Source organism: Lontra canadensis, unplaced genomic scaffold, assembly GCF_010015895.1.
Source record: "Lontra canadensis isolate GAN:19392208 unplaced genomic scaffold, GSC_riverotter_1.0 scaffold63, whole genome shotgun sequence".
Taxonomy (NCBI): Eukaryota; Metazoa; Chordata; class Mammalia; order Carnivora; family Mustelidae; genus Lontra; species Lontra canadensis.
In genome coordinates this window covers 3,413,013-3,431,527 of record NW_022631057.1, presented here as the reverse complement: position 1 = coordinate 3,431,527, position 18,515 = coordinate 3,413,013, and the positions used below count along the sequence as shown (strand labels likewise).

The following is an 18,515-nucleotide window of genomic DNA, read 5'->3' as shown; positions in this document are numbered from 1 at the left end:
CTGCTATTTATAAGTTTCCTTTCTAAGTAAACTGTTTCTTTAAACGGAGGATTTGAAGCATTAATAGCTTTTGAAATGAATTTATTGGATTCAAACCAGAATTTTGGAATGGAATGGCATGGCATGGCATGGCATGGCATAGCATAGTATAGAATTGAATAGAACAATAGGAGAGGGCATTATAGATTAGCAAGAGTGAGTACTATTTTGTGAAACTTGTTTCATTTCTCCAGAGAGACAAAAGTGGATGCAGGATATTGTGCGGTTAAAAAAAAAGGAAAAAAAAAAAAGTTGGAAAGCCACAGCGCTGAGGGCTAGAGCCAGAGCCAAAGACCGGGTCGCAGTCGCTCCGCCCCCCTGCCCCTGGCCCCTTCGCCCCCTCCCGCCGGCACCCCAGAGCCCGGGCCGGGCCGATCTAACACGCGCGGGCGTCCGGCCCCAGGCAACCTGCAGGTGTGCGCGCAAAGCTAGCACGTGGTGCCAGGCTCTATTTAAGGGCCCCTGTGCCCTGGCTTTCAGCTGTCTCCTGCTTCAGCCCTCCTCTCCCGGAGCTGCCCGAGGCTCGAGTGTCTCGCAACGCATCCCGCCGCTGGGGCTGCCGCCGGGGCATGGGCGCTGCGGGCCTGCTCTGCGTTTTCTTGGCTGTCATCGCTCCAGGGGTTCTCGGTGAGCTGGGAGGGGGAGGTAGGGACACGTCTGGGGCAGGGACGGCCTCTCTGCGGCGGTGCAAAGCAGAGTGAATAAGCGAGAAGGTCCGATCAGTGCTGGATGCTTGACAGCCTTCCGCTCGCTTTGGGGGACCCCCAGGATCTTCTGGTCGCTCCTTCTCGGGCTGGGGCCACTCGCTCTGCTCTGCATGGGCTCTCGGCTCCCGGGACCCAGCAGATGCTCACCGCTCTCTGCCTGAGGTCTGTAAGCGCTAACGCCGGCCAAGTAACCAGAACCCGTGATGTGTGAAAGACCTCCCGCTGCCTTCCCCAGTAAGAATAACGTCTGGTTCCGACGCGGGGTTTTCATGGTTTCTGAAATTTGATGTGTTGCTGGTAAAGAGATTCTAAATGAGAAACACGTGCAGCTATTGAGAAAAGTTGGTAATGTGAATCAAAGCTACAGTCATCTTCGTATTTCTTATTCCTTTAATGGTAAGGGCTCCAGAAGGTCTCATTCAACCTGCAGGTGTGCGCGCAAAGCTAGCTTTATTAACACCCCACCCTACCTCCCCAAGTGACTTAATTTTACAGAAGTATAGTAGTTTGTTAAGATTAGAGTCTCTTGGCTACATGTGGATCTGACTTTCTAATTATCTCCAGAATACAGCGAATTCCTAGTTAAGGTCTCTGCAGACCTCAGTAACTGGGTGACTTTTGGCAAGTCTTATAGCTCCCTGACCCTCAGTTTCTTCTTCTGTAAAATGAAGCTAGTGGTAAACTGCACTACCACCTTCCTGAGCTGCCTTGAATAGGACATGAAATTAGGCAAATGAAAGTTGGGTGTTACTTGTGACTACTAAGTATCAGTCCTAAGACTCTGCGGGCTGCAGAGAAGACCCACTTCTCTGCAGCCCGCATTTAAGTATAATCACCCCAGCTGTTTAATTGTAGAGATACATTGGTTCTATTTCAATAGAAGCAAATTGTATGCTCCCTGCCTCCAAATTTCTCTTGGCCCTATTAGTTGAACATTTCCCCAGACTAGTTTCTTTCTCTCTCTCTCTCCTATGTGTTAACTTCCTTTGAAAAAGCGTTATGTTCACAACTTTCCCTAACCCATCTGCATGGCACAGTTCCAGACCTGGCTTCTCATCAGTATTCCATTCCTACTGGATATTATCAATTAAAAATCACCAGCCCTGCCCAGTTCTTCATCCCCTCTCAGTACCAGTGCGAGCTGCCCTCTGGTCACTGAACTCCAAGACACTTAATGATCAGGTCTACCTGTCAATTGTTCCAGCACATTAGCTGTCACATAGCTTCTGTCATTTGTCTTAGCATTCTTACACCAATATTCTAATTATAAGTATTATGATTACCTGTGTCACTCTTGATACCAGCCTTCAACTTGCCAATGGTGAAAACCAAAAGTTTAAAATATACTTTTTCATTATACTACTCCTTTACTTCCTACTGCCTGTGGGATTTTAAAAAAAGAAAAAACTAAGTCTTCAGCCTTTCAAGCTTTTTGTAGTAGGATCCCATCTAAACATGCCCCCCCCTCAACTCTCCACTGTTTCTAATCATGAATGCACTGTTCATCTTCTTGCCTGACTATCCCCCATGGTCCTTTGCTCATGCTTTGCCCACACACCCCTCCTGACTTTTGCTTCTACTATATACCCTCCCTAGACTATCCCTGGACTCTGGGTCAGTTCCTGACTTGAAGGATGCTTAACTAACTCTTGAAGTACCTTTTACAAAATGTATTTATTTTATTGTTTTATTGAGGAATAATTGACATATTGCTGTGTAAGTTTAAGGTGTATACCCGCAATGATTTCATTTACATATATGGTGAAATGGTCACCCCAGTAGGTTTGGTTAACCTGTGTCCTCTCATTTAGATGCAATAAAAAGAAAAGAAAGAATTCTCCTTGTGGTGAGAATCCTGCGAATCTATTCTCTTAACTTCCCTCCATATCCTACAGCAGTATTTGCTCTAGTCTTCATGGTGAACATCATATCCTTGTGCTTATTTATCTTATAACTAGAAATTTGTACCTTTTGATCACCTTCCTACAATTTGCCCTCCCACCATCACACCTCCAGTAGTCACAAACTCATCTCTTTCTTTATGAATTTGGTGTGGTTCTGGGTGTTTGGTTTGTTTGATTGTTGTTTGTTTCTAGATACCACATATGAGTGAGATCGTACAGTATTTGTCTTTCTGTGTGACTTATTTCACTTATCATAGTGCCTTTGAGGTATATCCATGTTGTCATTTTTAATGGCTGAATAATATTCTATTATACATATACATACCACAGCTTCTTTATCTTTTCATCCATTGATGAACACTAAGGTGGTTTCCATGTCCTGTAAATAATGCTGCAAAGAACATGTGTGTACAGATCTCTTTTTGAGTTAGTGTTTTCATTTCCTTTCAATATATTCCCAGAGGTGGAATTGCTGGATTATGTGGTGGTTCTATTTTTAATTTTTTGGGAAATTGAGATGCCTTTTAAAAAGCACCAAGTTCCTGGGTTCTGTCTCATGCTTCAGAGATTCCCTCCTTTGGGGTGTGGCCTGGGAAACTGAGTTTAACAAGTACTCTGGAAGATTCTGAAGCAACTGTCAATAGGGTACACAGCTATGAGCAAAGTCATATAGGAAGCAAATTTTCTTCTTAGAGAGTTTTCCCACTTTTCTCCTTTTGTTTATTTGCATATACCAATTCTAATTTCCTGCATTCTTAAATTTCACTCTTGCCTAGACTGATGTCATCCTACCCTAAGAAAACAAAATCATTAAATAAGAATTCCCTTATTTACCAGTTATCTACCTTCATCTAAGATCAGATCCGCTCTCTCCCCTGCTTAAAACCTGCCAACTGCTTCCCATCACATTAGAACAGAATCCATGCTCTTTAACCTTGACTATAGGTCTCTGTCTCTCTCTGAAATTTTCTGTTCTCCTCCCTTACTCCCTCTGCTCCAGCCACACTGGTCTTCTTGCTGTTCCATGAACACACTCATATTTGTTTAGACTAAGGGTTCCGTTTGTTGAAGTGCCCTTTCCACATACCGTCTCTCCCCTGTCTCCTTGACATTCAGGTCTCACCTCCCCTGCCCACCCTTCTCTGATTCATCGGAAGTAGTCTGAACCTTCGTCACACTCTATCACACAACCGTGTTTTATTTTCCACAGAGAACCTATCATCATATGAGACCTTCTTGTTCATTTTTTTACTTTGTTGTTTGTTCTCTCATTGGAATACAAGTTCATGAGAGCAAGGTCTTTATCTGACTTCTTGCCTGATGAATCCCTCAACACTAGCACATAATGAGGGGCTCTGTAACAATGGAAAAAAAATATATTTCCTCCCAACAACAGTCAACTCCTCCTTCTGAATTATGGTTGCATTCCATCCTGTCTTGCCTGTGCAAGGACTTGACTTCTGCAAATATCCCATCTTCTGTCACCCATTTGTATCTCTCTCTTGGATCATCCCTACCAACAGTTAAATATGCTCCAGTATATCCTTTATGGGACCAGGTCAGGGGACTTCTCATGACCCCTTCTCTTCCTTCTCATCCCTCTTCTCAAAACTTCTCATTCACTGCTTGCTCACATTTCTTTATCTCCTTTACCCACCTCAGACAGGCTTCTCTCCCCCACATTCTCCTAAAGCTACTATCAGCAAGGTTACTACTGACCTTCATGCTGGCGAATCCAATGGTCATTTTTTCTCTCCTTATCTTCTCAGTCTTTTGGCAAAAGCTTATTACTTCCTTTCTCTTAACACCATTTTCATTCTCCTCATCCAAAACAGGGCTTCCTGTTATTTGACTTCCACTCTCCTCTGTTTTTTTTTTTTCTCTGTAATTCTCTGATTACTCTTGGCCTCTTTTGCCCTATCTGAAATGTTGTAAGGTCTTGGCGCTCAGCCCTGGGCCTCTTCTGCTTTTCTCCATACCTTCTTCCTAAGAGATCTCATCCAATCTCATGGTTTTAAATACTGTTTATATGTTGATGACTCATTTATTATCTGTAGTCTTGAACTCCCTACTGAGTGGAAAGTTTGTACATCCAACTGCCCTCATGCATGTCCATGTGGGGTCCCAATAAGTGTGTTAAATATACCAACTCTAACATGGAACCAGTTCTGCACACACCCCAATACACACACACACACACACACACACACACACCCCACACACACACTGGTGCTTTTCCATCTTTAGGACATGGTATTACCATCAGTCAAGTAGCTCAAGTCACCATAAGTAACTTAGAAGATGTTACTAAATCCTGCCATTTTCTTATCCCACCCCCCAATACAACAAAAAGTTTCTACTTCTAAAGATTTTTTTTACTTATATATTTGACAGACAGAGATCACAAGTAGGCAGAGAGGAAGGCAGAGAGAGAGGGGGAAGCAGGCTCCCTGCTGAACAGAGAACCCAATGCAGAGCTCAATCCCAGATGCAGAGCTCGATCCCTGGACACTAGGATCATAACCTGAGCTGAAGGCAGAGGCTTTAACCCATTGAGCCATCCAGGCGCCCCAAGTTTCTGCTTCTAAAATGTATTCCAAACTCCTCCACTTCTCACTGTCTGCATTTGGTCCAAGCCTCATTTTTGTCTGAACTGTTATAATAGTCTCCAGACTTGCACTTTCTACTTCTAAAAAAAAAAAAAAATCCAGAGCATTCTTCACTCACTTGCCAGACTATTCTTTTTAAAAGGTAAATCAGGCCATGTGACTTTTCCACTTAGACTTCTTAGTGTGGCCTAAGAAATCTAATATGATCCCTCCTGCTAGCTTTCTAACTTGATCTCCCACCACTCCATTGGTATGATCACTACATTCCAGCCATACTTGATTTCTGTCTATCCCTAAAGCATAGAAAACCCATCCCTGCTGTTAGGCTTCTGCCTAAAATGTTTTACTCAGTGCTGTACCTGATTGGCTGTCCTTCAGTCACAACTCAAATGTCTCCTCTTCATAGGCCTTCCTCAACCATAATAGCTGAAGTCATATGTCTCCCTCCCCCCTGATTTTGACACATCACTCTGGTTATTTCCTTTACATAATATTTATTGGTATTTATCTGTCCCTGTCTCCCACTATAGGAATATAAATTCCATGAGGGTAGAAACATTGTTTCTAATGTTCACAATATACTCCTGTGTTTGGGACAGTACCTTGGTTAAAATGTGTAACCGTCATTCAAAAAATGATCAAATAGCCAGGAAACCCAGTGGTAAGGCATTTGATTATAATTCTCATTCTCAATCATAATTTTTCTCCTATCTGCTTTCTGACGTTTCAGTTTTGTTTTTATTACCTTATATATTCTTCATTCATTTCAAATGGATTTCTAAGCCATTCCAAGTAAAGCCTCTTGAACCCCAAATAGAGTTAAATGCATCCTGGTTTTCCAGAAACTGCTTTACTTCATCAATTTTTAACATGGTTTGAAAAATGCACATGTTAATGTTTTACCACTGTTTTCTATTTTAGACACAGTCAGGATCTACTCTAATTTTTCCTTTTGATTGTAGAATGATGTGAAGAGGGTGCAGTGACCCTTAAGAAAAAATTTATTTCTTAATGGCTCATGGACTAACCTCCTTTTCTCTGATATGGAAGAGAACACGACTGTTGGAAATTCTTGTGACCTGGATTTTTGACAATTCTTTACAAATAAAAACTATTGTCCCCCCAAAGAGAGAGTGTCAAGTCTTATTGGGGATAAGATTTTCCCATTATTTATCATCCAGAAAGTATAATTCTCCTCTCATGTCACCTCAGAAGATAACATTATGAAGTACCCTTCTGCTCTTGCTGCTTTTAGGTCTCCATTTCATCTTGGTCCCCGTCATTGTTACTCACCATTACAGATTTAAATTGATCTTCCGGCTTGTGGAGAAGTACTTGGTGTTGTCCTTATTCACATTATGTAATTATAGATTAAATCATTTAACTAAGAGGAATTGGCACAAGTAATGCCAGGGTCATGAAACTGATCTTCTTTGAGGTCAAACCTTTACTTTCCCTAGAGTCTTGCTGTTCTGTACAGGTATGCACTTGGAGATGTTTGTGGTGGTTAATGAAGAAAACCAAAGGACTTGAGGTGAGAAATAGAAGAAGACCAGTGATATCTGGGTCCCAACAGTGATGGCTATTCTTGGGTCCTGTCCATGACTTCTCCAACAGAAGTGTCAGACCACAGGAAGACTGAGTCTGGATGCAACTTTCGGAGCTCTGTGTTGTAGTTGTTCATTTAGTTCATGTTTATTCTTTGACTTTCACCTGTACCTTTCTCAAACTTGTTTGAAAAAGATTTATAAATTTGCTATTCAAAGGTCTCTTTGCCCCAAAAAATGACTTTTCCAGGTACATCCTCAAATATATGGGTGTTACAGTTTCTTACTCATCTCCTAGTATAATATGATTCATTAATAGTAACAATAATATTATTAATCATAGGGAACTGTCTCAAATTGACTAGTTCCTTTTATCTAGTACCCATCAGAAGTATTTATTATGCTCTCTTAGGGGGACATATGATTCTACTAGATTATTGGAATAAAATAATGAAGAATAATGAAAATATTTTCATCTTGCTAGGACCAAAAGATTTAATGATTAACAGAGTAATGTGAATTCATTAAAATAACTTTAGAAGATCATACATGTACGTGCTTAGGGGTCTCTAAGGTACTAGTTCCCTGTGCTATCCCAGGAAGGTTTTTATTTATAAGGTTTTAGATTTTTGTAATGAACCTGTAAGAAGATGGAAAAACTCCAGAATCTTTATGGAATTTTATAAAAAAGTATTTTCTCTAGTTCTTCGTCTAAGTCTATCCTAAAAAGTCTTGGAACTTCTGAACTTCTACCTCTGTATATGTACCCATACTGCAAGATCCATTGTTTGCCCCAGAAAATATTGCTGCATTTAAGGTTTACTTTCTAAAGATCAAAGTTGTCAGGGTAATTTGTGACAAAACAGAAGCAGAGTAGAAGTTTCAGTCTCTCCTAGTTTTGATATTCCTGTGGTCTTTGTCTCTAGGTCAGTGTAAGCTCCTGCCAAGGTATCATTTTGCTAAGCCTAAAATTAAGAGTGATCAGTCTGAGTTTGCTGTTGGGACGTCTTGGGAATATGAATGCCTTCCTGGGTATATCAAGAGGTCATTCTTTATCACCTGCCTAAAGACCTCCAAGTGGTCAGATGCTCAGGATTTCTGTAAACGTGAGTAATCTGTAAAAGAGGCATCTTTGGGTTTATCAGCATATCTCTATGAGCTAATTTATCATGTTCAATATAAAAGACCAGCAAATTAGCAAATCATCTTAAATTAAGGGGGTTCCTGGGTTCTCCATGTTTCTTTTATTCATAAGAACTTTGGTTAATACTTGAAGATCCATAAATTCGTTCTTTGGTCTCTATACTATGTGAGAGTGAAATTAAAAGTTAGTATACAAAGAACACTGGTGTCATTTCATTCTTATCCATGCAATTCAAGAAATATTTTTCAGTAACCGTTAGGTGTTAAGCATTAGGCTAGATGATAGGGATGGGGATACACAAAAATTAGTCTCTGCCTTTGAGGAACTCCTATACCCACTGTGAAGACTGGCTTTTAAGTAAATGCTGTATCTGATGTAATTTCTTTTATTTGTAGAGATAAAGTTCTATGAGACCATAGAGAAATAAATAACAAAGGCTGTCTTGGAGAATTAGGGAAATCTAGGCATTATGGGTGGAGGAGACAGCATATTCAAAAGCATAGAAGTGCAAAAGAACAGGGAATCTTTGGAAAAATTAGTAATTCAGTGTGGTTGGAGTATAAGTTGCGTGGTGGGGAATAGCAGTTAATTAAGTGGACTGATGCTTATTTGTAATGAGCCATGCATTTTTTCTTCCGATAAATAATGGTTAAGTCACTGCAAATTTTTAAATGCAGGAAGAGGCGTGGCCACATTTGTGCTTCTGAAATATATTATGTGCAGTGGTATAGAAGATGTACTAGACCGACTGAGACCAAAGTTAGAAAAGTAAATTTGGTTAGTCAATGATCCAATCGGAGATTTCAGCAATGACTAAATAGTTGGTTTGGAGAGAGATTTCTGGAATCTAGTCACTAAAATTTGGTTACCACTTGAATGAAGAGTGGTGGGTAGAGGATTAGTTATAGAAAGGAAGTGATGACAATGAGGGTTTTTTTAAGCCACAGACTTGGTAAATGATGCCATCAACTGACAGACTATAAAAAGGGGAAATAGAGATTGTAAATTATGATTGACCCTAATAATGTTTGCATCCATGCTCAGAAATATAGAGTGCATGCTTTAAACAAATAGTGTTCTGAAGTTGATTGATCCTTTGGAAGATAGAAGTTTTGTAAATGTCAAAATTGGTTTTGGTTAAGTGTAAATAGGCTAGTTGGCAAGTCCAATCAGGTTGGTTTTAATATAAAACACAGAACATCCCCCAAATTCCAGTCCCAAATTCTGTTTTGTTTTGTTCTCCATTATAGGTAAATCATGTACAAGTCCTGGAGAACTCCTCCATGGCTCTGTCCTCATACCCACGGGTGTCATGCTTGGGTCAACAATTACATTTTCTTGTGATCAAGGGTGAGTTGGCAGGAGACATCTCCAGAATACATGAGTATTAGAACAGTGGTTTCAACAAGAAACTGTCAGTTCTTCAAAAGAAATCCACGTAATTGCCACCTACCCTTAAAAATAGATAAGCAAAAACAGAATCACCATCCTGATCTGATCTAGAGATAACTCTTTAAGATTATCCACTTCTATAGATGAGAAAGAAATCTTGGCTATTCTGATTTTAAGTCTTTAACCTTCCTGACCAGGAGCCAAATTTCATTTGGCTTTAGATTATTGAATTTTTTGTATGAGGCCTTACTTGTCATACATGATATTTTATCTTTTACTTGTCATACATGATATTTTATCCTTTGCCATTTCAGTAGAAAAAGAACTAAGTTTTCATAAAATATCCATCTCGCTGGGAGGTTATCACTCATCTCTTTGTCTTTAGATATCGACTTTTTGGTGTTTCATCTGCTACATGTATTATCTCAGACAATACTGTAACCTGGGATAACGACATGCCTTTTTGTGAATGTGAGTAAGATGATTCTTTCATTGCACCCTATGTACCTCCTCTTGTCCCATTCTAGAGGGAAACTGAGCATCTACACATCAAAATGAGCACCCAGGAGAGTTATACTTGGTTTGGATCATTCTGGGCACAGAGCTGTGGTTTCTCTTCTACTGCATCTCCCAATCCCACCACACTTTCCTTTGACTACTGTTCTTTGATGATAAGTTATGTCATAGTGAACAAGTGCTTAAATCTAAAATATGTTATGAGATTACACACTGCCATCTTTATTCTATCCAAAATGTTTGGCCACCCTAGGTGTTTCCCACAACCGTTTTTCTGTACTTTGGGGTGAGGGGTGGGAGGAATGGTGATCAGATCATAGTTTCTTGACTTTTCATCAGGCTAGTCCGTGAATCTTTCTACCTTGATACTTCCTATTTAGAATCATCTTTAATATGAGGATACAGAATTTCAACAATCTGGGTTAATTGTTGGCTGAGTTGAAGTTTGGTTTGCAAGAGTGAAGACAAAATTCCCAGAAGGTATAACCTTTAAATGCCTTCTCTTTTTTCCCACCTACCCCTCAAAAGCTATTCCTTGTGGGCCACCCCCAGCTATCTCCAATGGGGACTTTTACAGCAGCAGTAGAGAGGACTTTTTCTATGGAATGGTGGTGACTTATAAGTGCCACACTGGACCAAATGGAAAAAAGCTGTTTGACCTTGTGGGTGAGAAGTCAATATATTGTACCAGCAAAGACAATCAAGTTGGCATCTGGAGTGGCCCTGCCCCTCAGTGTATTCTTCCAGTCAAATGTCCAATTCCAGAAGTTGAAAATGGAATTATGGAATCTGGATTTGGACGTTCATTTTCTTTAAATGATGCTGTGATGTTTAGGTGTAAGCCTGGCTTTACCATGAAAGGCAGCAACATAGTATGGTGCCAATCAAACAGCAAATGGAATCCTCCACTGCCAAAGTGCTTTAAGGGTGAGTTGTGTTGAAACTTTGAGGATCTAGAAACAAAAGGAAACTTTTAGAGAAACAGATACATGGCACTTAATAGAAGATGAGGAGAAAGACAGTATAGGTAGTTGGGTCTGCTGATTAAAGAATTTTAAACTAAACTGTGAAAGTAATATCTAAATTTTGAAGAAGTGGGAAATTTACTATATTCTGGGACAGTACCAGATCTGCATTAATGTAGGGCAAATTAGAAGACATTTGAAAGAAAGAGAGAAAGAAAGAAAGAAAGAAAGAAAGAAAGAAAGAAAGAACCAATGAAGAGAGGTTTTTTTTTTTCCAAAATGTATATTTGATTCAGTTTTATTTAAACAAGGATAAAATAACTCTCAATCCTATTGGAAATTGGCTGATGTCAGAATTTGATTAAAAATATTGTAGACCTTATACATTCTCATATTGAAAAATGTGGCCTTTATGGAATAAGGCTAGACTTAAGACTGGGTCATTTCCCCATTCTCCCTCTCTATCCTACTCTTGCTAAGAAATGTCTGATTTACTAAAAACCTGGCAACATTGGGAGGCCCTCCCACAAGACTCAAGAAATGTTATCAACCTAGTTTGGGGGCAGCAGGAAGAAAGAGGTACATTTTGATGGTGAAAATGTATTACAATATTTAGGTTCCCTTGGCTACAATATGAATGAGAAAATATCCAAGACCTTTTTTAGTTCAATGGAATGGAAATTGATGAGTGGGTATCCTGTTTCCCAGCATAGATCAAGATAGGGAAAGCAGAGTTTCATGGTTCATCATATCTAAAAAAGTAACACGTTAGTCCCATTTTACCTCCACCTCAGCCAAAGCAGTCTCTGCCCTACACTTAGAAGTGTTGACATAACCACCTTCATCCCACCTCTGCCTACCTCATCTTGGCTTATGTTGTGGAAGATAAAGTTCTTATTTCAGAAATAAAAGACCTCTGGTCTTGTTCTCTTCTCAGGGTGTCTACCACCTCCACATATCAACCATGGTAGTTATAACATCTTGGATAAGGAATTCTTTCCAATTGGACAGGAAGTGTCCTACAGCTGTGACCCTGGCTATACCCTCATTGGAACTAACCCTATCCAGTGTACATCCTTGGGAGCTTGGAGCTATGCAGCCCCTGAATGTGAAGGTGCCTAAAGCTTTATTCCATCTTAAGGAAACTCAACTGTTTCCTGACTCCTCATGTGCCAGACTTGTCTCTTTTTTCCCAGCAAAATCATGCGATGCCCTTCCAAACCAACTTCTCAATGGCCGTGTGGTGACTCCTCCTAATCTCCAGCTTGGGGCAGTGGTTTCATTTGTTTGTGATAAGGGGTGAGTGTGAGGGGAGAGGGCCTGAACTGAGACCTATGACTCATAGCTAAGCATTGCAAACAATGATCTCTAAAGATAGCTAATTTTTTTTCTCTTTATGACTTTTCCTCTTATTTTCTTTACCTTGTATGACTAATAATTCTAATATTAAGCAAATGCTATTGATTTTTGTCCAACAGTATTGTGTATGGCCAGAGAGAGCTGGGAATTGTCCTTTCATCGTATGAAAAAGCGAAATTTGGGGTAAAAAATTAAGGCTCCTATTAGGAAGAAAAATGAGGGTTCAGTAAGAGGGGGTTCTTTGTGGTGTATCTTAGGTAACAAGGTCTTTGATGTTTCTGTCAGTAGGAACTGAGGTTTTTTCTTTCTAAATGGTAAAGAGTATTTTAACATTTAGATGCCAAAGAGAAAAGGGAGAATTCAAAATGAGAATATTATCATTAGGACTTTTTTTGTTTGTTTCTTTTAACTTGGTCTGAAGTCATGACATGGCTGAGCTGATTCACAATCTTTGACTTTTTCCTTAAACCAGAGATGATTCAAAAAAACAATAGAGGCCATTAATACTGCATACTTGAGAGAACTGATTAATTCCATGCAGCTGAAAATTGATTTGTTCTGGTGATGATTTGCTACCCCTTATTATTTAAGGTACCGATTAAGTGGCCAATCTTCTAGTCAGTGTGTCTCAGAAGGAATGAGAGTATTCTGGAATAATACGTTTCCTGTCTGTGAACGTGAGTAGAAAACAAAAATAATAAAGTACAGATCTTGTCCTCTGATTTTTGGTGTATTCCCATGCATAACATCTTATTCCTATTTGTACTTTGAATAGATGTATGCCAGTCTTCTGTATGATCTAGGATGCAGACCAAAACTCAATTCATTGAATTGACTATATACTGTATCAAGTATTCTATATTTATAAAGATAAATGCTCTCAACATTCTCCCTACTGAAACTGAGTAGCACTGAGGTACTGAAATGGTTTGGCTGTGTCTTCTTATGCCAGTTCCTCTACTGATGAACAACTCGTGGAGCTCATTGGAAATCAACCAGATGTTCTGGATGTTGGAAGTTTTCCCTTTATTCTGAGACTCATTCAGGAAAGATGTGCATACATCAACACAGCTGTAGCAATATCCTTCATGTGTATTAGGACAAGTAAATAAAGGCTATGAGGTCATTATCCAAAACCTCTGATCACTTCTTGTGGGCTTTTTCAAAGGGGTCCAACATCAAAGGATAACTAAGGATTGGCAGAGAGGCTGCAGAATCTTCAGTAGTAAGACAAAATGCATTCTCACCACTTGTAGCCCCAGTTGTATGTTTGAAACAGGCATTGGATGGTTAGCATGTTCTAGTTATCATTCTTGTAATTTTCAGGTACTTTTATCTCACTGGATTTTTCTTGTAACCTTATGAACTAGCTTGGATTGTGCTATAGACGAAGAAATTGAGGCTTAGAGAGGGTAAGACTTGCCTAGTCACACAGTTATTGAATGACAGTGGGGATTTAAAACTAAGTCTATTAAAACCAAATTTCATTAGTGTGTGGTGTTTACCCACATGTGATTAACGTATTATTAAGATTCTTCTTATGTGCTCTTTGCCTTTTGTTTCACTATAAAAATTGATGAGACTCTAAACTATTGGATAAATTCTGTTTCATTGTTACTGTTGGTCAGCATGGTGTTTATAGACCAGTTGATTTGTTTGCTGCAGATGGAGAGAAAGGTAAGATCCTGAGAGGTTGGGGATAAGGACAGACTATGAGTAAGAAGTAAATGATACAAATTTCTAAGTCTGTTTCTGAAAAAGTGACATGACCTATTTTTGGACTTTTCATCTAAATTTAAATCTTTTCATTGTCAGAATTAGTATGACCACGTATTTCCTTGTTTACTTTTCAGGGATTTCTTGTGGCCCTCCTCCTGCTATCAAAAATGGTCGGAATAGTTATTCTTCTGGTCCCATATATCTTAACACTGTGGTAAGGTACTCTTGTTTTAGTGCCTTCCGCCTCATTGGAGAAAGAAGCCTTTTTTGTATAAGTAAAGACCAAGTGAAAGGAATCTGGGATAAAGCTGCTCCTGTATGTGAATTTTATAATAGAAATTCTTTCTGCTCTGAGCCCATAGTACCAGGAGGATACAGAGATAAAAAATCTAGACCACCATACAGACATGGTGATTCTGTGACATTTACCTGTAATACCAACTTCACCATGAAAGGAAACAAATCTGTTTGGTGCCAAGCAAATAAAACCTGGGGGCCAACACCACTACCCACCTGTGAGAGTGGTAAGTAAAAACAAAACATAAAGCTAAGTGGGGAGGCTAGAATCTTGCATTTCTTTGCAGATCAAGTTTTTATTTTGAAGGAAGAATAATGTGGATATGTGAATGGTGGGAGGGGAGGGGAGGGAAAAGGTGAAAATTATGGTTTCTTGTTTTTACTTAGTCCTAGAAGGATGTAAATGTTTATTTAACAAACATCAGTAGAATAAAAAATAATGGGAAAATGTGATTGAACATACCTGATAACTGAATGGAATAAGCCTCACAAGGTTGGGGGTCAGAGTTGTTTGGGATGTGGCAATCAAATGGTTTTAAATTACATATCTGGGTTATTGCTAAATTGAGAAGAAATGTGAAATCTAATAGCAAAATACACCCAAGGGATTTAAAGCTCATCTTTGAATAGTTGTTGGGCTATCCTGGCAGAAACGATGCCCTGTTATCTGCAGCCTCTATGAATATTTTCTAAGGTGGTCCGCTATTGTCCAAGTCACCTAGGAAGTCCTAGCATTTCAGGTCAATTAACTTTGAAAATAGGAGCCACTCATTTTCATTTTCCCAAAAGAAAACCATTTTCTTATAATTTGGTTTGGTTTATGTTGTTGTTGAAACCTAAAACTGAATTTCAATTATTCAATTACAGGGACTGGCATGCATATATATATATATATATATATATATATATATATACACACACACATATATATGCCAGGCAATATATATACTTGACAAAGATTATACCATCAAAATTAGCTGTTTTCTTAATAAAAAACAGTATTGATCAGTTCTAAATCAATTGAGTTGAAAAGGCTGTCAAATCATTAGAAAAATATGGATCTATCTATAAACATGTATATAATCTTGGAGGTAGGGAAGGTCTTAAGAGAGTCACAAAATGGGGTGACCATGGAAAACAAACCTTTAGAAAGATTTAGATAGATCTATATGTACTGACATGGAAAAATACAGACCAATTATTAAGCAAAGAAAAGGCACAGAGTAATATGTATTAAGTACATGAACATACACGTGCTATATGTGTATATATGTATCACATATAGGATCCCCAAAAGGTATATTACTAATGTCTGGCAGGATGACCCCCTAAATAGTAATATGCTACTTTTGGTGCAGAGAATAGGCTATGGGTAAGAGGAGAGTATGAGTGAAGATGAGCTTTTTTTGGTAATTGAAATTTTTTTAAAAGGCAAATGTAATTCATGTAGCTAAAAATGAAAATGTACAATTTGTGGTTTAAAACACATATACTTAAGCCACACTTAAGCCACTTAATGTCCGATCTTTAAAAAGTTGAGTTGAAAATTAATGATGACTGGTTATCATAGATCATATGTCATATATTTGGATCTGTGTTAAGTCAAAAAACTAGATTGTGAAGGATGAATCATCTGATGGCCTTTTTCCTAATGTGTGTGCATGAAGATTTCCCCCAGGAGTGTCCGCCACTTCCCACCATCTCCAGTGGATCTCACACAGGGGAGGGGTTTGGCCCCTTTGCCCCAGGATTATCTGTGACTTATAGCTGTGAACCTGGTTACTTGCTTGTTGGAGAAAAGACCATTAGATGTTTGTCTTCAGGAAAGTGGAGTGCTGTTATTCCCACATGTAAAGGTACCTACATTTATAACCGATTTTAAGAATTTGGACTCTTGGCACCTGGATGGCGAGTGGGTTAAGCCTCTGCCTTCAGCTCAGATCATGATCTCAGGGTCTTAGGATCGAGCCCCACGTCAGGCTCTCTTCTTGGCTCTCTGCTCTGTGCCTGCCTCTCTGCCTACTTGTGATCTCACTCTCGATCTGTGTGTCAAATAAATAAATAAAATCTTTTAAAAAAAAGAATTTGGACTTTTCTGAGGCACCTGAAAAGGTAAGCCCCAGACTCAGCCAGGTAAGCCCCAGACTCTTGATTTCAGCTCTAGTCATGATCTCGGGGTCGTGAGATTGAGCCCCAAGTTTGTTTCCATGCTGATTGTGGAGCCTGCTCAAGATTCTCTCTCTCTCCCTCTTGGCTCCTCCCGCCCCCCCAACTCATGCGCATGCTCTCTCTCAAATAAATAAATAAATAAATAAATTTTTAAAAACAGAATTTGGGCTATTCTGTTATTTGCCACACTTTGCTTATCTTTGACTTATTTCCTTAGAGGCAGAGTGTGAACCCCCAGGACCATTTCTCAATGGACGGATAAAGAGCCCTCCAAGTCTTCGGGTCGGTGCAACTGTGAACTTTGACTGTAATGAAGGGTGAGTGTCAGGAGGGCCTTGGAGATTTAGTTCATCTGGTTTATGTGTGTATGGTGTGATCTGTGACAACTGCTGAAGGCTCCTCTGTGAGAATCCAGGGATAGCCTATGGTGAGACTGGGAGAGAGAATGCTTATGAAGGGGGTTGATACACATCAGTTATGTGAATTTGCCTTGGATTTTAAGTGGAGGTCGTTGCTCTGCAACAGCTACTGCTTAATAGTCCCCTCTGTCTCCAGGTATTGGTTACAAGGCCAACCTTCCAGTCAATGTGTAATTGCTGGACAGCAGGCTTCTTGGACCAGAATGCCAGTATGCAAAGGTAGGTTAGAAAACTGTGGTTTGCAATGACTACCCTGGTCCTTGAACAGAACACTTCATTCTTGGCTTAACTAAAAGCTTTTTGTTTAGTCATTACTATACAGAATTTGATAGAGCAGAGATCTCACATAGACATCTGGAGGAGTATGGTCTTTCACTAAAGCAACCTTCGGCCACCTCCTTATTCCCTGGTTACTCAAGGGAAAAAGGGTTCCTAGGCTCTTCTTTCTCTGAAAGCTCTGTAGACTTGCCAGCCAGGCGGGGCACAAAAAGGGGATTGTATATTCAGTAGAAGAAATCAGAGGATCACCCCAGTAGATATACTCAAGAAAAAAGTTCTAAATCATAATTTTAACATTATATTGCTATAGCTGTCTTGATCTGTATATTACAGATTCAAGTATCACTGTCCCTGAGCCTAGGAGGGCACCGTGGTACAGCAACATTTGAGGCATTCTTCATTTGCAGTATAACTGCAGTCATGTCATTTCTCTCTAATTTCTCTAGAAATTCTGTGCCCGCCACCTCCTTCTATTCTCAATGGAAGACATACAGGAAGCTCTTTAGGGAAAATTCTATATGGAAGCACAGTCACTTACACCTGTGACCCAGACCCAGAGAAAGGAGTGAGCTACAACCTTATTGGGAAGAAGACTATCCGTTGTATCACCAACAGTCAGAAGACTGGGATCTGGAGTGACCCTGCCCCAAGCTGTGAACTTTCTAGTTCTGCTGTTCAGTGTCCACCTCCCCAGATCCTAAGAGGCCAGATATCATCTGGACAGAAAGAACAATATTCCTATAATGACACTGTGGTATTTTCTTGCTCATATGGCTTCACCCTGAAAGGCAGCAAGGCAATCCGATGTACTGCCCAAGGCGCATGGGAGCCGTTGGCACCAGTCTGTGAAAAGGGTGAGTATTCCAATACTCAGAGAAGGTGCTACTGATTTTTTTTAAGTGTTAGAGGATAGGGTTATGGATTTAAGCAGGACTTACCCAGTTTCTAGTCCCCTCAATTCTACTACGTATAGTGAATATAAGTTATATAGCTTTTCTTAACATCACCCCACCACTATTACTTCATTTTGTGGGAGTATCCTTGGAGGAAAAGCATTAGGGATCACAGAGTTGCCTCTTTCTTTAGGGGAAAAAAATACTGTTTGTTTCAATAGTAATTTTTTTTAAGGGAAGAAAGCAAAGTCCCCACCCCAGGGATGTATCCCATTAAACACACAGGAGATGATTCCTTAAAAAAAAAGAGGAAGGAGGAAGAAGGAGGAAGAAGGAGGAAGGAGGAAGAAGGAGGAAGAAGGAGGAAGGAGGAAGGAGGAAGGAGGAAGAAGGAGGAAGGAGGAAGAAGGAGGAAGGAGGAAGGAGGAAGAAGGAGGAAGGAGGAGGAAGAAGGAGGAAGGAGGAGGAAGAAGGAGGAAGGAGGAAGGAGGAGGAAGAAGGAAGGGAGGAAGGGAGGAAGGAGGGAGGAAGGAGGGAGGAAGGAGGGAGGAAGGAGG

At 39.8% G+C, this 18,515-nt stretch overlaps 1 protein-coding gene across 8 annotated transcripts in view; it reads left to right on the top strand.

Annotated features, from left to right (window-relative positions):
- Positions 1-368: 368 nt before the first annotated feature.
- The window catches only part of CR2 (complement C3d receptor 2), a 34,935-nt gene continuing 16,788 nt past the window's right edge, over positions 369-18,515 (top strand). For 2 of the 8 annotated variants that reach the window (XM_032878130.1, XM_032878128.1), the window contains exons 1-13: positions 488-666; positions 7,733-7,912; positions 9,201-9,300; positions 9,728-9,813; positions 10,387-10,785; positions 11,761-11,937; positions 12,020-12,122; positions 12,774-12,859; positions 14,036-14,425; positions 15,866-16,054; positions 16,585-16,684; positions 16,923-17,005; positions 17,512-17,919. In XM_032878130.1, the coding sequence (XP_032734021.1) occupies positions 609-666; positions 7,733-7,912; positions 9,201-9,300; positions 9,728-9,813; positions 10,387-10,785; positions 11,761-11,937; positions 12,020-12,122; positions 12,774-12,859; positions 14,036-14,425; positions 15,866-16,054; positions 16,585-16,684; positions 16,923-17,005; positions 17,512-17,919 (2,359 nt within the window). In that variant the 5' untranslated portion in view covers positions 488-608. Of the gene's footprint in view, positions 667-7,732; positions 7,913-9,200; positions 9,301-9,727; positions 9,814-10,386; positions 10,786-11,760; positions 11,938-12,019; positions 12,123-12,773; positions 12,860-14,035; positions 14,426-15,865; positions 16,055-16,584; positions 16,685-16,922; positions 17,006-17,511; positions 17,920-18,515 lie in introns of all 8 variants that reach the window. The other 6 variants (XM_032878129.1, XM_032878131.1, XM_032878132.1 and 3 more) reach the window with 6 other exon arrangements.